Raw genomic sequence first — 18,849 nt, forward strand, 5'->3', positions numbered from 1 at the left:
TGAAGTCCTGTCATTACACCTTCAGCCAAAACAATGTTGATTCATATGATATACTAAACAAATGTGTGAAAATATGTTCTGTCACTGAGGTTTAATTAATGTGTGTGAGGCGTGCAATATGAGGAGACAGGATGGAGGTAGTTGGTGGATACACGTCACAAATACATCATGCTTCGCCTGTTTGAATGTGTAAGTGGCTCATGAAGGTTTTGCCATCTCAGTCAAGAGTGTGTGAAACAATCTGTGCCAAAGCACCATGCTGATCCGAGTCATCGTTTGAGAGATAATTTGCGAAAAATGGTATGTCATAGGGTCTGATATGGATAGTAGATGTGCTAACCACTACATGATTATTCATTTTCCATGGTTCTTTGTCTCCCATCATATTCTCTCATCAGATACTGAACATCCATGTCTCAACTTATTCAAGTTTCATAATCCTGTTCTCTTACTCTGATCTATTATGAAATAAGTTCCTAATCTACAACCCTGCAAGGGGCTAGATGTTCAAAGGATCATAACTTTCCGCTACTAAGATCTTAGTAGCCCTCTCGTAGCCGCCATTTTTTATCGTGGGCTACGATCACCACTAAGATGTATTTTCAGAAGACCGTCCAGATGCTCGTAGCTCACGATGATGCGATCGTAAATCTTGGTCCGTTCCATCCCGCTGTCCAGGAATGGAACGCAGCTGACTGCCGTTTGGCACATCAGAAGAAGTGTATCATCAGCCTTTGAGAGTGTTAGCCAATAATGTTGCACCGTGTAAACGTAAACAAATGCATGCATTTTCATGTCCGAGGTGTCAGTGTTATAAGCAAGGCAAGAACTGCCCAGCTGAGAACAGTAAGAAGTGGTGGAAAGAAAAGTGGACATGGCAAGTGAGGAGCAGCCCACCAAACGCCTTCGTCGAGCCAACTTTTCAGATGAAGAAATGCTGACAATGATACAGGTAATGTGTAAAACAGGTCATACCTCCACTTAATATCTATAATTAACACTGAACACTGGGTGGGACGCTTTGTCACACAATGTTCTTAGGTAGAATTCCTTATTAGAATTTTCAGGGTAGTGCATGAATGCATTAAAACTGCATAGGTATTTATTTTTCGTCACATCGGCCGATAATGAATTTTCAGCCCTGTAATTACTTTATAGCTGATTTGCAGTTAACTATATTACAGGGAAACTGTGAAATCAGTCTCTACTTCCTCTCACGTCTCAAAGCCCTGTTTACTGCCACATCGTGGTGCAGTACTAGTTGTAACTTCATCTTCTCTGACGAGACAGCGCATAGGATAGCAAGAGAGGTAAATAAACAAACAAGACATCATACAGGTTATCTACGGTTTATATATTGAAGAAACATCCACTACATAACCCTACGATCAGTGTAAGGGTGCTCCTCGAAACCCTCAGCCCTATGAGCAAATATGGTGGTCCGAAAATCGTAAAGACAGCTGCGAGATCTTTCGAACATACACCTTAGGCGAGTTACGAGAGGGATAATCTTAGCGCTACGATGGTCGTAGTGGCCGCTGCGAGCATTTGAACATCTGCCCCTTGACCTTAACTTGCCAGTCTCTCCTTTGCAGTCCTCTCGATCTGTGTTGACAGGCAATACTTTCCTTCCAATTCCTTGTAGGTTTGAAACTGATGCAGCTCCAAACTGAATTACCCAATAGATCATAATCTCACACATGATTATAAACTGCAACTAAGGACTCTAACAAAGTGTGTATAACTCAAACACTTTTATAACTGAACCATCAGATGCAACATCTAGCACCCTGCGTCATACCATTGCTCTCCTCTGCAATTTCATAAACCAATGAGCAGGATGTGTACCTCATTTTTACGGTCGTCCATTATCTTCCATCCAAGGGTTATTAATAATGACAGCCCTTCACTTCATAAGGTTGGTTATACCTTACAGATCATCATTAACCCTTTCATGACTAAACACTCGCAGCGAGCGTTAGGCATATTTGCTGGTGGTGCTAAACGCTCGCTGTGAGCTCCAGCCACACTCAAATCTCCCGCGTATGAGAGTTTTCCAATAATATTTCTCACAACACAGCATTGCCAATTGAGTGGGCTCTCCACTAAATTTGGTGGAAAATCATGTCAGCCCAGTGCGGAAAATCTACGGACGAGCAACTGGTGGATGTTGTTGTCCAATATAGCGACATTTTTGCATAGCTTCACCTATCACATGACTGATATTTTAACCAAATAGTTGTAAATTTTGCAGTTGGCAATACTGCCCTGCTAGCACCCCATCATCAAGAGATCTACAGTAGTTGCCTTATGGGTGACCGGCGCGCACGTATAAATGTACGTCTTCACAGGCAACAAACACCCCCTGAACATGCCTGTACTTTCGCAGGAGAGGCTTATATTACCGAATCGTATAGATCTTGGCCTCCTCTTTCCAATGGTGTTTTTGTTTTTTAGCTGTGATGAATAGTTTTTGAGATACAGAGGTTAAAAGAGCGAGCACTTGCGTCACTTGCTGGTGGTGCTAAAAGCTCACTGCGAGCGCCAGTCGCACTCACAGCAAAAAACACCCCCTGAACGTGCCTGTACGTTCGCAGGAAAGGTTTACATAACCGAATCTTATAGATCTTGGCCTCCTCTTTCCAATGGTGTTTTTGTTTTGTAGCTGTGATGAATAGTTTTTGAGATACAGCAGTTAAAAGAGATCTCCTTCCCCGCTGGGGTGCCCGAGCGTGCCTGAGGGGATAGTCTCATTGCGAGCGCTTAGCAATGAAAGGGTTAACAAATGCAGTTGCTTCCATATGGAACTAAATAATTCAACTACATTACCTGTAGATATGATGAATGGTATCCCTCCACAAAGATGAAGAGTTTTGTAAAATATGGATCACCACTTAACTAAAAAAAGATATTTCACATATTACATACAAGTAACTGTGGAACACTTAATCTGGGTATACAATGCTCCTTTATTGAACATTTCACTCACACCGAGTAATGCAAAACCGAAGACACATACACTGAGCAGTCTAACTCCTTCACACACCCACACTTCACAGCTTTGTACATGTTAAAGTCAAGTTATTATAAAATATTAAGGATATGAGCTAATTACAATAATAAACCTCTCAGTAATCCAACAGAGGATAATACAAGGGGTGGTACACTCGGCATCCACACAGCACGTAATTCTGGCAGCAGCCTCCCAGTAACACAGCTTGTCCGTCAAATATATGAAGTGTCCGTGTACAACAGTAAGGAGTGAGCCTGCCTGGGTATACTATTTACATCACTTATTTATAGAAGTGCATTTTGCCGCATCATGAAGAGGCCTTGCTTATGGCATGAGCAACAGTACATAGGTACTCGTGCTGTAGAGGACTGATGTTCATTGGCAAAGCCGACCTAAAATGTTATCAAAATAGGGATATCACAAAAATAAAACAAGCAGAAGAAACTTTGCATCAAACGTCCACAGCGTGCACCAAACACAAATTACTATATTAGTTGTATGAAGTTACTAAATTATGAAAAAATAAATAAGTTGAAAATATAAAATTATTATCTATCTAGCACGATGGATAGTCAGGGATTCACACTCCACCAAAAAAAAAAAACTTCTGGTTCTTGTTCACAAATGGATCATACATCCTAAATTCCATATAAAATATTGCGAGTTCATGCTGTTTACAGACAGTAACTATGTACATTTGAAGAATTTATGCAATCCTAAAAAAAAAATTTTAAATAAAAAAACACTGAATTGATAAATTTTCAAGACAGATTCAGCATTGCATGGCCTCAGCTATTGGTCTGTAATACTTGTACTCCCAAGTGTAAATTTTCAACATAGTTAAGAAGACATAGAGGCTGGCAACACACTGCAATGTTGCTCTCACTCCTAAGTCCACTTGGCAAATTTATCTCTTACAATGATTATGCAAACAGACATTTTTAAACCACCTGTTCATTTAACCCTTTCCTTGCGCGCGGTGCGGATGCGACTATCCCCTCAGGCGCAGTTGGGGAGCCCAATGGGGGGTCTCTTTTAACCTCTGTATCTCAAAAACTATTCATCACAGCTTAAAAACAAAAACACCATTGGAAAGAGGAGGTCCAGATCTATAGGAGTCAGTTATGTATTTTTTTTTTTTTTTTTTTTACGTTGTTGCCTATTGCGCCGGTAGGCATCTTCCCGGTGGGGCCTGATGGTCGGCCCAGCCCGTTCTGGCGCAGGCGAGTGTTTATAGTGGGGCCATCTTGCATTGGCTCATGCTGCCCCCCGGAACTCGTTCTTGATTCGCTTGGACGGTTTCCTCTAGAGTCCGGGTTGATGGGTGGTCTTCAGGACAGCATGTGGGTAGTTTTAAGCCACTCGGCGGTGACTGAAAAATCCGAGTGGTAGCGTGAGGATTCGAACCCGCGTCGTCCATCACGCGGCGAATGTGGGTCCAGTACGCTATCACTTCGGCCACCGCCTACCTCTCTTGCGAACGTACACGCACGTTCAGGGAGTGTTGAATGTTAACACTTACGTCGGTGCGTGTGGGATGATCAGCCGTATTGAGGGAACTGCGGACATCTTTTCTTCAGATTCTGGCAAGGGAGTATTGCCAACTGCAATATTTACAACTGTTTGGTCAAAGAATCAGTCAGGTGATAGGTGAAGCTATGCAAAAATGCCACTATATTGGGCAAGAACATCCACCTGTTACTCGTCCGTACATTCGCCGCGCTGGGCTGATATGATTTTCCACCAAATTTAGTGAAGAATCCACTCAATTGGCAATCCTGTGTTGTGAGAATTAGTGTTGGAACACTCTCATACGTGGGAGATTTGAGTGCGGGTGGAGGTCGCAGCGAGCGTTTAGCGCCACCAGCAAATACGCCTAACGCCCGCTGCAAGCGTTTAGCAATGAAAGGGTTAAGTATTACAGAAAGCAAAAAAATATCAAAATTTTCTGTACTACTATATAGTATTTCTTTCTTCTATATAAATTTTAGAAGCACAAACGTTGTGTAATACGCACTGTAACTATTTGGTTGCATTATAGTTCACATCTTTATTTTTTTAGTAAGTAGCAGCATTTAAAAATAATCTAAGTAATTCCCTGGTAAAATATCAACAAAAGACCCATAACCCGTTAGCAGCTGGGATCATGTTTCTCAATGGTCCCTCTAGCGAGAAAAATGAGAAAAAATCATCACTCACACAAACCATTTCATAATATATATCAAAGCATTTGTGATCAGTTTATGTATCATCTATTTTGGGGGGTTTATATCATGGCACAAATTTGGCCCGTCGCTGCTACACGGTAAAGCCAAAAATTTGGCCCATCGCTGCTGCCGGGTTAAGAGAATAACATTACTCTCTGGACCTCCGGGATCCCTTCTTTATCACCCTGCCACTGGGAGGACCACGGGTGAGTGGGTTCTTACTGTTTCTGAAACAGTAAAGCAAAATGAGAAACAAAAAATATGAAAAGCTACACATCTACACCTACAAAGTATATCTGAGTTCATGTGGCAAGATATAGCAAATAAAATTTAAAAATGTACTAATACAAAAACATGGTGAACTTATTATTACATATCCACAAAATCACCAGGCAGTTTTTTCTTCTGAAAACTAATATATGGATGTCATCATCATCTTTAGGCATCAGAAGTTCAATGAAAGACAAAGACCATTCCTACTGTCCTCTGTCTGATGTTAGTACAGGTAACTCTCGATTTATGCGAGTATTGTGTCCTTGAAGAGGTCGCATAAATCAAAAACAATGTAAATCAAACAAGAGGTAGGTTTCTATCGAAAAATAAATATTCACTTCATTCAGTGGAGAGAGAGAGAGAGAGAATATCCATATCACCGAGATATCCACTCAGGCACTCAGTCTCAGCCTCACTCGTGTGAGGACGAAATGAGGGACACCATGAGCGACTGGCTAGTATTGGTACCGGTACTGAGCAGTCTGGTACTGGTACCGTACCATATAGCTGGTACCATTAGTACCGGTACTGGTACCGATACCTGCCTACCCCTATTGCTGAGTGCTGAGTAGCGTGGCAGCGTGGGTACTATATTATTATTCAAGTGGCGCGTGGGAAAAACTGAGCTCAGCGGTGTGGCCGCGGCGCCGTGTGAGTCCAGTTGCGCGAGACATCTGGTGGCCACTCCATAAAATATCGTGTATAAGTGAAAAAAACGTGTAAATTAAACATGTATTTGGATTTTTGACCCCGCGTTGTTTCAAAAACGCGTAAATCAAGCTCGCGTAAATCGAGTTACCTGTATTCTATCCTTCTCGGCAGACTCAGATTTAGTAATTCTCAACTGTTTTTGGTCCGAAGCCCACCTGACTTCTGGCCTAACACGTCATGGTCCACTAATGACAATAACAGAGCAATGATCTTTACGGGTGTCAAATTTCTGACAATATATTAGAACTGGCTTGATACACTGATTGTGCAATTTTCACTTTAAAGAGTGGCAGGTCATTATCCACAATATTACTGATTTCCAAAAGAGCTCAGTCTTATTGAAATACTTTAGCAGATTTCTTTTCCATTGGCTGAGTTTGCACAACCTGTTTCTTCTAGATATGTGTGCTCAAGGGCGGATCCAGCCTTGAGTTTTGGGGGGGGCCAACTGTTCATCGACGACGGACTGTACACATGGAATTAAGTCACATCGGATTGCATTGTGCTTTTCAGGGGCATAACTCAAGAATTAGATCCAGAATACTTTTGGTCTTTATTAAGCATATATTAATATATAACATATAAGAATCACAATCATCACATCGTAATATTTAAAAACATTGCTTTCATCAGCCTTGAACTTTTTTAATCTTGACAACCCCGTCTTCTTGCCTCCATATGTAAATTTTGACCTTTACCATATACACTTGTCATGCGATATAATAAATAATAATGAAATGCTCAGATGCAATTATGTTTGCTTGTGTCTGCTTTGCTCGTAGTATGGCTTATAGGCCTATTTCTATCATCATAACTGAAATCCCCACGTCTAAATGTCATACATGTACGAGCGTATTAAAGACAAAAACACGATGTTTATGCAGTTGTGCCTCTTTGAAAAATCGGACCTACTCTCGCAAGAGCCAAATGTCGTTGTCCAGTCCAGATGACACAGTAGTCTATCACTTCAGCTGCGCTCGGCGAGTGCCAGAGCCAGACTTCATAAAGAATTTTGTTTTATGTAGTAGAGCGATGCAGTATCGACTATCGAGTTCTACATGATATGTATATGATTGAGGGAGGCTGACAGTATCTGTAACGAATTTCTTTGGGGGGGGCCAAAACATACTCTCAGAGCGTTTGGGGGGGGCCATGGCCCCATGGCCCCATGGCCACAAATTTGGCCCGTCGCTGCTATCGGGTTAAAGATTTATGGTGTAGTAGGAAAACTGCTTAGTGCAATAAAGTCTTTCTATGAGGATGCATCTGCATGTGTCAAAATTACGGGGGGGAAACAAGTGAACATTTTGAGATAAAAGTGGGCTTAAGACAAGGATGTGTCATGTCACTATGGTTGTTCAATATTTATATGGATGGTGTTATCAGAGAAATGAAGGGCAAAGTTGGGGAAGTTGGAGTAAGAAAGTTTGATGAGGGAAGGAAATGGATACTGAATTCGATACTGTTTGCTGATGACACAGTGCTCATTGCAGAAAATGAACCTACAAAATTTGGTCTGTGTTTTTTATAGTGTCTGTAAAAGGAGAAAGCTGAAAGTAAATGTCAACAAAAGTAAAGTGATGGTTTGTGAGCAGAGTAGAAGTGAGGTTGTAGATTTTGTATGCCCATATAGAGTGGGAATTGAATGTGAAAAAGAATGCAAAATAATTTTGAATGGTGAAGAAATGGTGGAGGTCAATGAGTTTAAGTACCTTGGATCCGTTTTGTGTAAGCATGGTGGTACGGAGGGAAAGATAAGAGAAAGGGCATTGCAAGGAAGAAGGGTGGTAGGGTCTTTGGGACGAATCATGAATGGCAGAAGTGTGAGCATGGAGGTAAAGAGGGATTTGAGAAATACAATAATAGTACCAACCCTCACATATGCAAGTGAAACGTGGGCCTGGCATGAAAGTCAGAGGTCTAGAGTGCAGGCAGTGGAAATGAGTTATTAGAGGAGTGCTTGTGGTGGGAGTAGAATGGATGGAATGAGTAATGAAAGTGTGTACGAGCGTTTTGGAATGTGTCATGGGGGTGAAGGGAAGAAGTGTGGAGTGGTGGAAAAAGTGAAGCGACAGACTTTAAAGTGGTTTGGCCACATGGAGCGAATGGAGGAGAGTAAGATGACCAGAAGGGTGTATGTGAGTGAGATAGAGGGAGGGAATGCTAGAGGACGACCTCCAGTGAAATGGAGGGATAGGGTGCAGGAGTACGTTAGGGAGAGGGGGGAAAGATCTTTGAGAAACTTTGAGCAGGCAAGGAGGGAGTGTCTGGATAGAGAAAGTTGGAAACTCTTCTGCCGTGGCCATCCCCTGGTGGGAGCTCCTAGGAACAGACGTCGATGAAATGATGATGATGATGATTATGTTGGGTTAGCAAGTGGAGAGTTGATGAGTTGCTGTGAATGTTTATGTTTACAATAGGCATATCACCTTATTGTCTGATGGGAGGGGGGCAGAGTACAGTCATATTGATTATAATCATTGTTGATTTATGTATTGGAAATTAATCAGTGCCAGAAAACGGTGTCAGAGTTCAGCAAAATAATATAAAAAATATTATAAAATAATTAACATTAATGTTAATAATAACATTAATGTTACTTATATATTGGACAAATAATATAACAGTTACAATCTACACCTGAATACTTTCAATGTAAAGAAAATGAAGGTTCTAACTGAAAAATCAACAGAAACATGATGTAAAGAATATTGCTGGATTTTTAAGTCATTTTCTGGCGTTTTTTGATTTGACACGAGAACACCTTTGGACGCACGGCCCTTCAAATGTACTTTTAATTTTTTTCAAGATGTCCGGTGTCTTATCGTCTGTGCACCTTTAAAATGCTATCACATCCAGTATCTCTTCCAACACTTTTATGTGCAGTTTTTCACCCTGACTCCTGAATGCCTGCTATAGTTATACTTTCTTTGTGATCTAATATAACAGTATTTTTCCAGGTTCTTGGGACTCTGTCTTTGCAAGCATTTGGTATATATTTGAGCCAGATTAATTTTCACAAAATTGTCTGCATCTTTAAATAGATATTCATTAAGCCATCTTTATATTTACATCCATTTGTTTTTTTCCAAACCTTCCTGTGCTTCACCAAGGGCTTCACCCATACTTACACTCCAAGTCTTTAAGATCAGCACCTCCATTTCTTCACTACCACTACTCTTGCCCACCATGATTGTTGAACAATTCTCTAAAGTATTTATTCCTGCAACTCCACCTACTTTCTCGTTCGTGGTACTGCCATTTGCATCTTCTCAAGCAAAAACTTGCTTTGTAAAAAATACCCAGTTTTCTATTTTTGTTTCCTTGCCTGTTATCCTCTATTTTTTTTCCATTACTGATATCACTACTTTCCTACTGTTAGGTTTTGTCAGTTCTGCCAACTATCCATTCCTTTGTAGCAGCAGCCTAGGCCGCTACTATGGAAAGCCAAGCATTGCTGCTTGTGTGCTATCTGAGACAGATACCCAGTTGCTAGAACATGAGCCATATGAGTCCGCTAAGCTGTCTCTTTAGGTTGAAGGAAAAACCTTAAGCCTTGTGGTGACTCCATTAACGATTTTTTTTTTTTTTTTTTAGAGAGAGAGAGAGAGAGAGAGAGAGAGAGAGAGAGAGAGAGAGAGAGAGAGAGAGAGAGAGAGAGAGAGAGAGAGAGAGAGAGAGAGAGAGAGAGAGAGAGAGAGAGAGAGGGTGAAGTAAAAGAAGAGGGGGGGTGGAGAAGGTAAAGGGGGGAAGAGAAAGAAATACAGGAGGAGGTAGAAAGATGGTGGGCGTCCACCTGACAAAGGCATTTTATTTTTAGTTAATAGTTACAGAGTTTGCTAATTTTATCAAGTTCATGGTATTATTTGACAGTTTATATATGTTGTTGTTATTTATTTGGAGTGTGTTTACATATTGTTTGTGTGGCGTGTAGTGTAGGTGTTATGTTGTTTGGTAGGTAGCTAGCTAAGCGTCTTCGGGGAGGGATGTGGGGAGTGGGACTTTCAGTGAAAGAGTGGGGCAGGGACGGTATTGAGTGCAGTGAGGCTGCTGGGGAAGGATTGGTTGTAGCGGCGAATGTTGTGGCCATTGTCTTTGATGGTGGTGAGGTGGGGTATGTGTAGTGACTCGAGGTGGAGCCAGACCTTGACTGCTCGGTGGTGGAGTCGTATGTTAAGGGGGAGGGTTTTTGTGGCAGTGTGGATGTCTTCGGTGGTCATAGTATATGGGTAGGATTGGTTCATGGCGAACCTGAGTGCTTTGTTTTGTATTCTTTGCAGCTTCCCAAGCTGGGTATTGCTTAGGGTGTGTGTGGGGATGGGGGGGTAGTCCAGGATGGGAAGGATGAGGTTTTTGATAAGGTGATTTTTTTTTTTTTTTTGTGGCATCAGTTTGAATCGGTAGAGCTTCAAGAGTTGTTGCTTTGCATACTGCGCCCTGTGCTGGACATGCTTGTGGTAGCCATTTGTAGAAATGTGTAGCCCGAGGATCGATCCCCGTTGTTGTGTTTGATGTATGTCTGTTGCTGTTACGAGTCGTTCGTTGTGTCGGGAGCCAAGTCTCATAACTGTGAATTTATGAGTGTTTGTCTGTATGCGCCATTTTGACTCGTATGCATTCAGGGAGTCGATTTCCCGAACTGTTGGTGCTTGAGCCATTCTTATGGACCTCCCCGGATAGCCGACGATTTGTGTGACGTCGTCGGCATATGAGATGTTGATACCTCTTTGCGGGGGAGGGGCGTCTTTTGTGTACAGTGTAAAGAGCGTAGGGGACAGCACACTGCCCTGAGGGACACCGCAGCCAAGGTCAAAGCTGTCGCCTAGGTAGTTTCCAAGTCTTATCCTCGCCGACCTGTCATCTAGAAAGTCGCATAAAAGCCTTTCTAGAATGACAGGAAGCCCAAGGTGTAAGATTTTGTACTTCATGCTAAGGTGACATACTTTGTTGAAGGCCTTGGTGATGTCCTGCAGGACAAGATGGCATTGCCCCCCGTCCGCTTTTTGCTGAGCGACAGTCTCAGTCACCAGAGCGAGGGCATGCGTGGTACCTCGTCCTTGTCGAAACCCAAACTGTAAGTCATGGTGGATGTCAGTCTTCAAAAAAGGTCCTGAGTCGGTGGTTCAGCACACGCTCGAATATCTTCCCCGGGACTTCGAGGAGAGATATCGGGCGGTAGTTGGAGGGGTAGTGGGGGTTTTTACTCCCCTTGGGAATGAGTTTGAGAGTGGCCTTTTTTAATTTGTCAGGGAAGTACCCCGCTGAGAGGGCAGCATTGAATATCTGGGTTAGATAGTTGATGGCCTCAGGAGGGAGGTGGCGCATTATAGTTTTGTTAATGCCACTGTGGCCAGGGCATGTCTTTTTCATGTTTCTAATGATGGTAGTGACGTGGTCAGGCATGATGTCCAGTGTTAGAAAATTATTGTCAGCGTTAAGTCGGTTAGGGTCAGCATTATCGTAAGGGGTTAGTCTGTGGTGGTTGGTGGCTAAAAAGTCGCAGATTTCAGTCAGTATCGTCGTTGTCCCAGTCTCTGTCATCCTCTGTGAAAACGTCTGTCCAGTGGGCCCTGTGAAGAGCCTCCTTGTCTGCGGTGTCGTAAACCTTGTCGCGGGGGAGGAAATTTATTTTCAAGCATATACATGTTTTGAATATCATGAACGAGTATTTACAATGCAGTAAAGCAGTAATATTTACAATGTTAATGATATGGTGTTACTATGTACATTAGTGAGTTTGTTATAATGTTAGTGATGATATATGTGTATGTGTTTGGATGTAGTGACTTGATATGAAGGCAGACTGAAGAAAAAGGTTCAGGAAGAGGAGAAGCTTAAGGTTTTTGCTTCAACCAAAAGAGACAGCTTAGCAGACTCATACGGCTCATGTTCTAGAACTGGGTATTTGTCTCGGAGAGCACACAAGCAGCAAGGCTTGGCTTTCCATAGTAGCGGCCTAGGCTGCCAATTGTAAATTAGCATGGATGCTTGTTCAGGCTTGTTAAGCGAAGCTGAGAGCTTCACCGTGTTGAGTCCATTGAGATCGCCTCTAGGTTTAAAGTTGTATCTTTCAACCTAGAGAGGCGATCTTAACGGACTCAACACGGCAAAGCTCTCAGCTTCGTTTGGCAGCCTCAGAAACGCACAAGCATCCATGCTTGGTTTACACACAGTAGCGGCCTGGGCTGCCGTTACACCTTCTAGTTCCATATCTCCAGGTTTGCACTTCATAAGACGTATTTCATTTGTTAATTTACTGTCATTGTTCACTGGTGCTTTTCCTTTAACTTTCAGTGAGACTTCCATTACAATCTTAGCAAATCTGCTACTTTCTTTACTTTACTTTAGCCTCATCAAATTGATTTGAGACTTTGATCTCAACTTTGAGATTGATCATAGTATTATTTGAATCTATTGATGAGTTTACTACAAATCTGTAGACATTACCTATTTCACATGAACCTTACAGGGTTTGTAACTTGGTTTTGCAACACTGAACCCTTCAGCCCAATCGCTGCAACTGAATCTTCAACTATGATATCGCAGTCACACAGTGTCATAGATGAAGCTATCAATTCATCCATTTCTCCTCCTGCTTTCATGTCAAGGCTCTTATTCATGCCTTTATATCTGAATTATCCAAAACATTCATACTGTAAGGTTGCCCTAATACCTGCAAATTACCAAAGATTCTGGTCCCTGTCAGAATTAAGCAAACCTCATCTATGATTTCCATTTCATTTACACATTTAGCTACATCTTCCATTCCAGCTCTACACATTCAGGGCAAAAACTTCTAGCATAATGCAAGAAAGGCAGAAAAGGTTACTAACCCAAATGCAACTCCTGGAGCCTGAACTTCAGAATTTCTTGAACCAAACTGAAAGACTCCTGGAGAACTGTTGTTTGTTTGACTCTGAAAAGTGAAAATAAGAAATATCAAATATACAGTATACTTTTACTAGTGTCAAAATTCTTTTAAGCAATGACCTAAGCATTTTGACATAAGGATAATGTTAGAGATTCACCACAGCAATCACTACTGGTAAATGCTCTTAACCTAATGAGCTAAAAACTTCCAAGACATGTCATGATGTCAGTGTCTTACAAGGCTGGCAGGACGGTACGGTATGGATTTTTTAACCATACTCCGTACCTGAAAAAAAATACTGTACCGTAATTTCGTACTGTACTCCCAGCTATTTTTTCATACCGTACAGTATGGTAAAAATACTGTACCATAATTCCGTACCATTATCGTACCATCAGGAAAATATATTTACATATATAAAAAAATATTTGAAAAAATAATTAGGGTACGTCAATAAATTTGAAAAGGCACATATACATAGTGACTATACATGTATCAGACCTCCTAAATATAGCCTACCAGGCACTAATGGGCAAAAAAGTAAAAAAAAATCTTAGGATGATCACTTGTTTTAAGCCTGTGGTACGGTACAATTTGGAATTTTGCTAAATTTTCCATCCTTGTATCATACCGTACCGTACATTAGGAAAAATATCGTACCGTAATTCCGTACTGTACTTTTATCAAAATTTCAACCGTACCGTACCATATTGCGTACCGTACCGTACTGTAGTGCCAGCCTTGGTGTCCCAACAGTTTTCAAACTGGAAGCAAACTAAATCACAATCATAGTTTCCTGCCACAGACAGAGAAAACAAACAAAAAATAATAAATAATCATCTCATGCAACGATATTGGGGAGACCAAATATTTAAAGCTTTAAGATTGGAGAACACTGACTTTTTATCTGACACCAACAGACTATCCCCTCTAAACTAAATAATAATAATCACAATAATAATAAGAGGAATGACAGGACCAACAGTAAATGAATGTGCACCTGATTTAATAGGTACTTCATTGAGGATAAAGTGTGCTAAAAAATTATTACCTGTCCAAACTGTAAAAGTCCGGGATTTGATGGTGGTTGCACTGCAGCAAAGTTGAAGCTTGGGCCAGTACTACTTGCAGCTTTCCCAAAGTCAAATCCTGTTCTGGATTCCTTCTTTGATAGCTGCCCAAAGGCAAAACCAGAGTTGGAATTGACGCTGCTGCCAAACGCTGATGTGGGACATCCAAAGGTTGAGGGAGCTGTGGCAGTGCGGGCTGGAGGGTTGCTGTTGCCAAGCTGGAAGGCTGGTGTTGTGTTGGAGGAAGGGGCACAGGCTCCAAACACTGGTTTACTTGTGTTTTCTTCTACATCCCCGCCCTTTCCATCAAAAAGAGCCTCATTTCTTTTGAACCCCTTGACGTCTTCTGACATACCAGTTTTAGCCTCTCCACTGGAGGATGGATTTGCCTTCTGCTCTTCTTTGGCTTTTTCTTGGTTTCCAGAGTCAAAACTGATGGCAACATGAGTCTTGATACCTGTACCAAACTGAAAAGCTGGTATGGTTGATGTCACACTTTCCACACTATCTGCAGACTTGCCACCAAATAGCAAGAGCTTTTTAGTTCCCTCAATTTCAGCTTTTGTATCCACCTTTTGCATGCCAAAACTGAAACCTACACTTGAACTGGTAACTTTGTCCTTTGGTTGGTCACTTTCAGCACTAGAGCCAGAAGAGTGTACAGTCAAGGCATTAGATTTCTCTCCAGGCACTCCAAATTTGAATCCAGTGACTCCCTTACTCTCCTCTTGAGTAGTTTTGGCACCTCCCTTACTCTCCTCTTGAGTAGTTTTGCCACCTTCCTTACTCTCCTCTTCAGTAGTTTTGGCACCTTCCTTACTCTCCTCTTGAGTAGTTTTGGCACCTTCCTTACTCTCCTCTTCAGTAGTTTTGCCACCAACTCCAAAATTGAACCCACTGGAGACAGCTTTCTCCTTAAATGTAAAACCTAGTGGAGTTGAGTCACTGGTTGTAGTATTTACACCAAATTTGAAATTCCCAATAATGGCTTCAAAAATATTAGCAGCACCTGGTTTGGGGGTCTCACATGATATGCACTTGGTGGCATCACTTTTGTTTCGAACTAAGCAGGTGTCGCATTCCCACTCTCCTTTCTGTTTTGCAAATACTGACCCAAACCCTAAAGTGTTTGTCTTTTCCTTAGTGTCAACAGTTGTCTCTGGTACAGATTTTGTATCTGACTTAGCTCCAGGTCTTGGAGTCTCACATGCAACACACTTTGATACCGAGTCCTTATTACGCACCATACACATATCACAATCCCACTCACTGGCTGATTTTCTAAAGGTATACCCCCAAGCTGCCCCATTTCCTGCCCATGACCCACTTGACTTAGCAGCTCCCTCAGCATCCTTTGTGAGGGCTGATGCAACCTCTCCAGGTCTCTGTGTCTCACACGCAACACACTTAACAGACATATTCTGATTCCTTAACATACACACACTGCACTCCCATTCATCACTAGACTTTTTGAACATTGAGCCAAAGCCTTGCACACCTTTCAAAGTGTCTGATTTCTTAACTATACTGTTGACTGATTGTTCCAACAAAGACTTAGTACTGTCAGAATTTGTCATAGAAAATGGTTTACTTGAAACAACTGTCTTTTCATCATTATTTGGTGATGAGGCTAATGATTTTTCAGGAAGCTTTTCTTTTGGCTTCAGAATATCCAAGATGCTGCCTTCCTTCTTGGGGACCCACAAAGATGAGCTGCTACTTTTAAGCATCAAGGAAGGCTGAGAGGTGGGCATGGCTACCTCAGGGCTGGGTGTGCTACCCGGACCAGTAGGAGTTGGGTTCCTGAATGTAAAGTTGGGGGCATTATCCAAGGTCTCACTGGCTGACTGTACATCCACTATCTCAGGAATGGAGAACTTAAATCCTTCTGGTGAGGATTGCAAGCCTTGTCCTGGGGAAGCCATGAAGCTGTTTTTTGGCAGTGATTTAAGTGGCAGGGGGACAGGAGTCAAGTTGGGCTCCTTCATCTTGTCAACTTGCTTTGTTGACTGTGAAACATCACTGAAAGAAAGCAAAGAAAGCAGGAGTTGGTATTACTAACTTCTTACTTACGGTAACTTTTTTTCTTAAAATCCCCTTTGACTTACACACTGATTTCTATTTTTTATGATTTTGACACAAGGTAAATCTACAAGAAACTGGATATTTTATAGCTAATATTGCAGCTGAACATTTTTAAACAAAGGTACCTTATGTAACACTGCATTCTGAAGTGTTTTAGGGAACTAGGTCTATGCATATAAAAGCTGTGTGCTGCACTTTTAAATAAGTCTCCACTCACCCTGCAAGTGCTCTGCTGATGGGCTTGGGTGTGAATTCAAAGGTCGTAAAGGCACTGTTGCTGCTGGACACATCAAACTTGAAAGCATCCTGTGGTGAGGCCGTTGATGAGACTGACACTGCAGGTTGCAAGGATGGCAAAAATTTTGCTGTAGTTTCTGCTGTGGCTTTAGAAAATAGAAAGGCCACAGAATTTTCAGAGGAGCTCTTTTCTTCTTTTTGTTCTGTCATTCTGGTTTCTGAAACTGTTTGAGAAGCCTCCTCCCTCTTTGTCCCTGTCCCTGAACTCTTTTTATTGCGGGTAGAATCAGGTGGCTGTGGGGTGCTGGGGAACAAGTTTGATGAAAGGTTGTCTTGAACCTGAAAGAAAACATACTTCCTTGATGACAAAAATCAACAATACTATCTGCACCATCACTGATTACATACAGTTCTTCTCGGGACACATCATCACATTCACCCATCATTGAGGTAGCCATTTTGTACATTCTTTGACAACAGCAAATGCAACAAAGTGAGCCAGTATCTAGCAACAGCTAGTGATGCCCTTCATGTGCCTAAATGAAAAAGGAAGCAAAGAAACCTTGAGAAAAAAGTGAGGTTAGTGCTTTCTGGTCAGGGAAACAAAACTTGGCATACACATTACAAACTGCAAGTAAAAGATCATTTTGCACATCATACATGACATAACTAAAAAAAAATGCTGAATAAAAAAAAGTAATAATAATGTTCTGGTTATTTGGTACATCTTACTCACAAAATGCTTCAGCAGCTTTAAGTCTGCTGTTACGGGCAAAGGCAGTGCACAAGAGCCTCTATCTTGTGGTGGAATAACTGTACTGCACTCATGTAAGCAGTGTTGCATTGCTTTATTAGTGGTAATGTTGGATCATGTATGCTAAATACAGTTTGGAATTTTCATAAATTACACACATAAAACATGAGCAGCCTGGACGTAATTTAATCTTCTCCTTAGACTTAGAATTAACATCCACCAAAGCTGTCTTCTACATAAACTAATATAATGCTTGTCCTTCAATAGCATCTTGACCCTTTAATGATGGCTACTGTTTTCAAAGAATGTTCTTGAAGCATAAAAAAAAACAGCTAATATTTTTTCTATATCCATAAAGCAGCAAAATCCAAATAACAATAGGTCAGGTAATAGTTACATTAAAGTGCGTGTTAGGTATAGGTAGTTTTGTGAGCTGCTGATATGTAATGGTATTCCAAGCAGCTTCGAGGTGGCCTCACAGCACATACTTAAGTCAACAGGGGTGAGGGTGTTGGGGCAAATTGTCATATAAGATGCACTTTTCTTTATAAAAAAAAAAATAAATAAATAAATAAAATAAATAAATAATAATAATAAAAAATCACCCTGCGTCTTATACCCCGATGGTTAGGTTTTGGTAGGCCTAGGGGTTATTGTTACCAACAACCAAAACACCTCCATTTGACACAACAGTTCCCAAATCTCCTCGGAAAGAAATATACAGTATTTTTCGGCGTATAAAGTGCACTTTTTTTCACTCAGAAAAAAGTTACCCCTGCGCGGTATATGCTGAAGGTACAAATTTTGACTGATTTAAATAATGAATAGTGTGATGCAATGAAAAAGGAAAGTGTAAATAAGCAGAAGAGAGGAGGAGGACATGTGAAGCGATAAAACTGTACAGGTTACAAGAAGAAGATGCGCCACGTGTGATGCGGCGTAAACACATTAGACAACACCGCCATGGTGGGCCAGTCACCAGTGAGCCGGGTACCTCAGTGGTGATGGTTAAAGCAGCTATTACACGGGAACAATTTTAGTGGAGCAGGGTGCTGCCTGACGTGAAACCTAGGCGACCATGAGGCAGACTTGGGTGGATTAGTCTGGGGGTATTTCTGCTGTGCAGCGACCCGGTCAGCTGACATTTTCTGTGATACATGTCCGAAAGAACCGATATCCTGTTTCACATTGTAAGATAACTATATCAAAACATAATATGATTGACAGAAATTAATCAACATCTATTTCTAATTGAAAGTAGGTATACGGTCCCTGAAAGTCAAGATCAAGACCAATTACTTTCCCATCGAATGTAGCATCACCGTGTGATTAGTTCCCTCAGTAGCTCGGTGAAAGTTATTGTCTGTACACTGCATAGTGAGTGAATATACAAACCAACCCTTTCGTTTACCATTTCAAAGTCACAGCTGCTCAGGGTAAAAGCACTACTCGTCAAAGCAACAAACGGTATATTAGTAATAACTGTAAGGAAGGTGGTCAAATGTAATACTGCATATACATTAAGTTCAGGGAAATTTTTTTTTTTTTTTTTTTTTTTTTTTTTTTCTAAGCATGCCTTGCCAAATTATAGGTAGTCACGGCCGTTGTCACGTGAACACTTTTGGCTG

General features: G+C 41.4%; 1 protein-coding gene across 1 annotated transcript in view; it reads right to left on the reverse strand.

Annotated features, from left to right (window-relative positions):
• Positions 1–4,135: 4,135 nt before the first annotated feature.
• LOC127007976 (nuclear pore complex protein Nup153-like) overlaps positions 4,136–18,849 on the reverse strand; it is a 37,372-nt gene continuing 22,658 nt past the window's right edge. Inside the window, exons 5-8 of the mRNA XM_050879521.1 lie at positions 16,448–16,806; positions 14,127–16,167; positions 13,038–13,120; positions 4,136–5,447 (exon numbers count right to left, since the gene is read on the reverse strand). Coding sequence (XP_050735478.1) covers positions 5,369–5,447; positions 13,038–13,120; positions 14,127–16,167; positions 16,448–16,806 — 2,562 coding nt within the window. The 3' untranslated portion in view covers positions 4,136–5,368. The remainder of the gene's footprint in view (positions 5,448–13,037; positions 13,121–14,126; positions 16,168–16,447; positions 16,807–18,849) is intronic.

Source organism: Eriocheir sinensis, chromosome 36 (assembly GCF_024679095.1).
Source record: "Eriocheir sinensis breed Jianghai 21 chromosome 36, ASM2467909v1, whole genome shotgun sequence".
Classification (NCBI taxonomy): Eukaryota; Metazoa; Arthropoda; class Malacostraca; order Decapoda; family Varunidae; genus Eriocheir; species Eriocheir sinensis.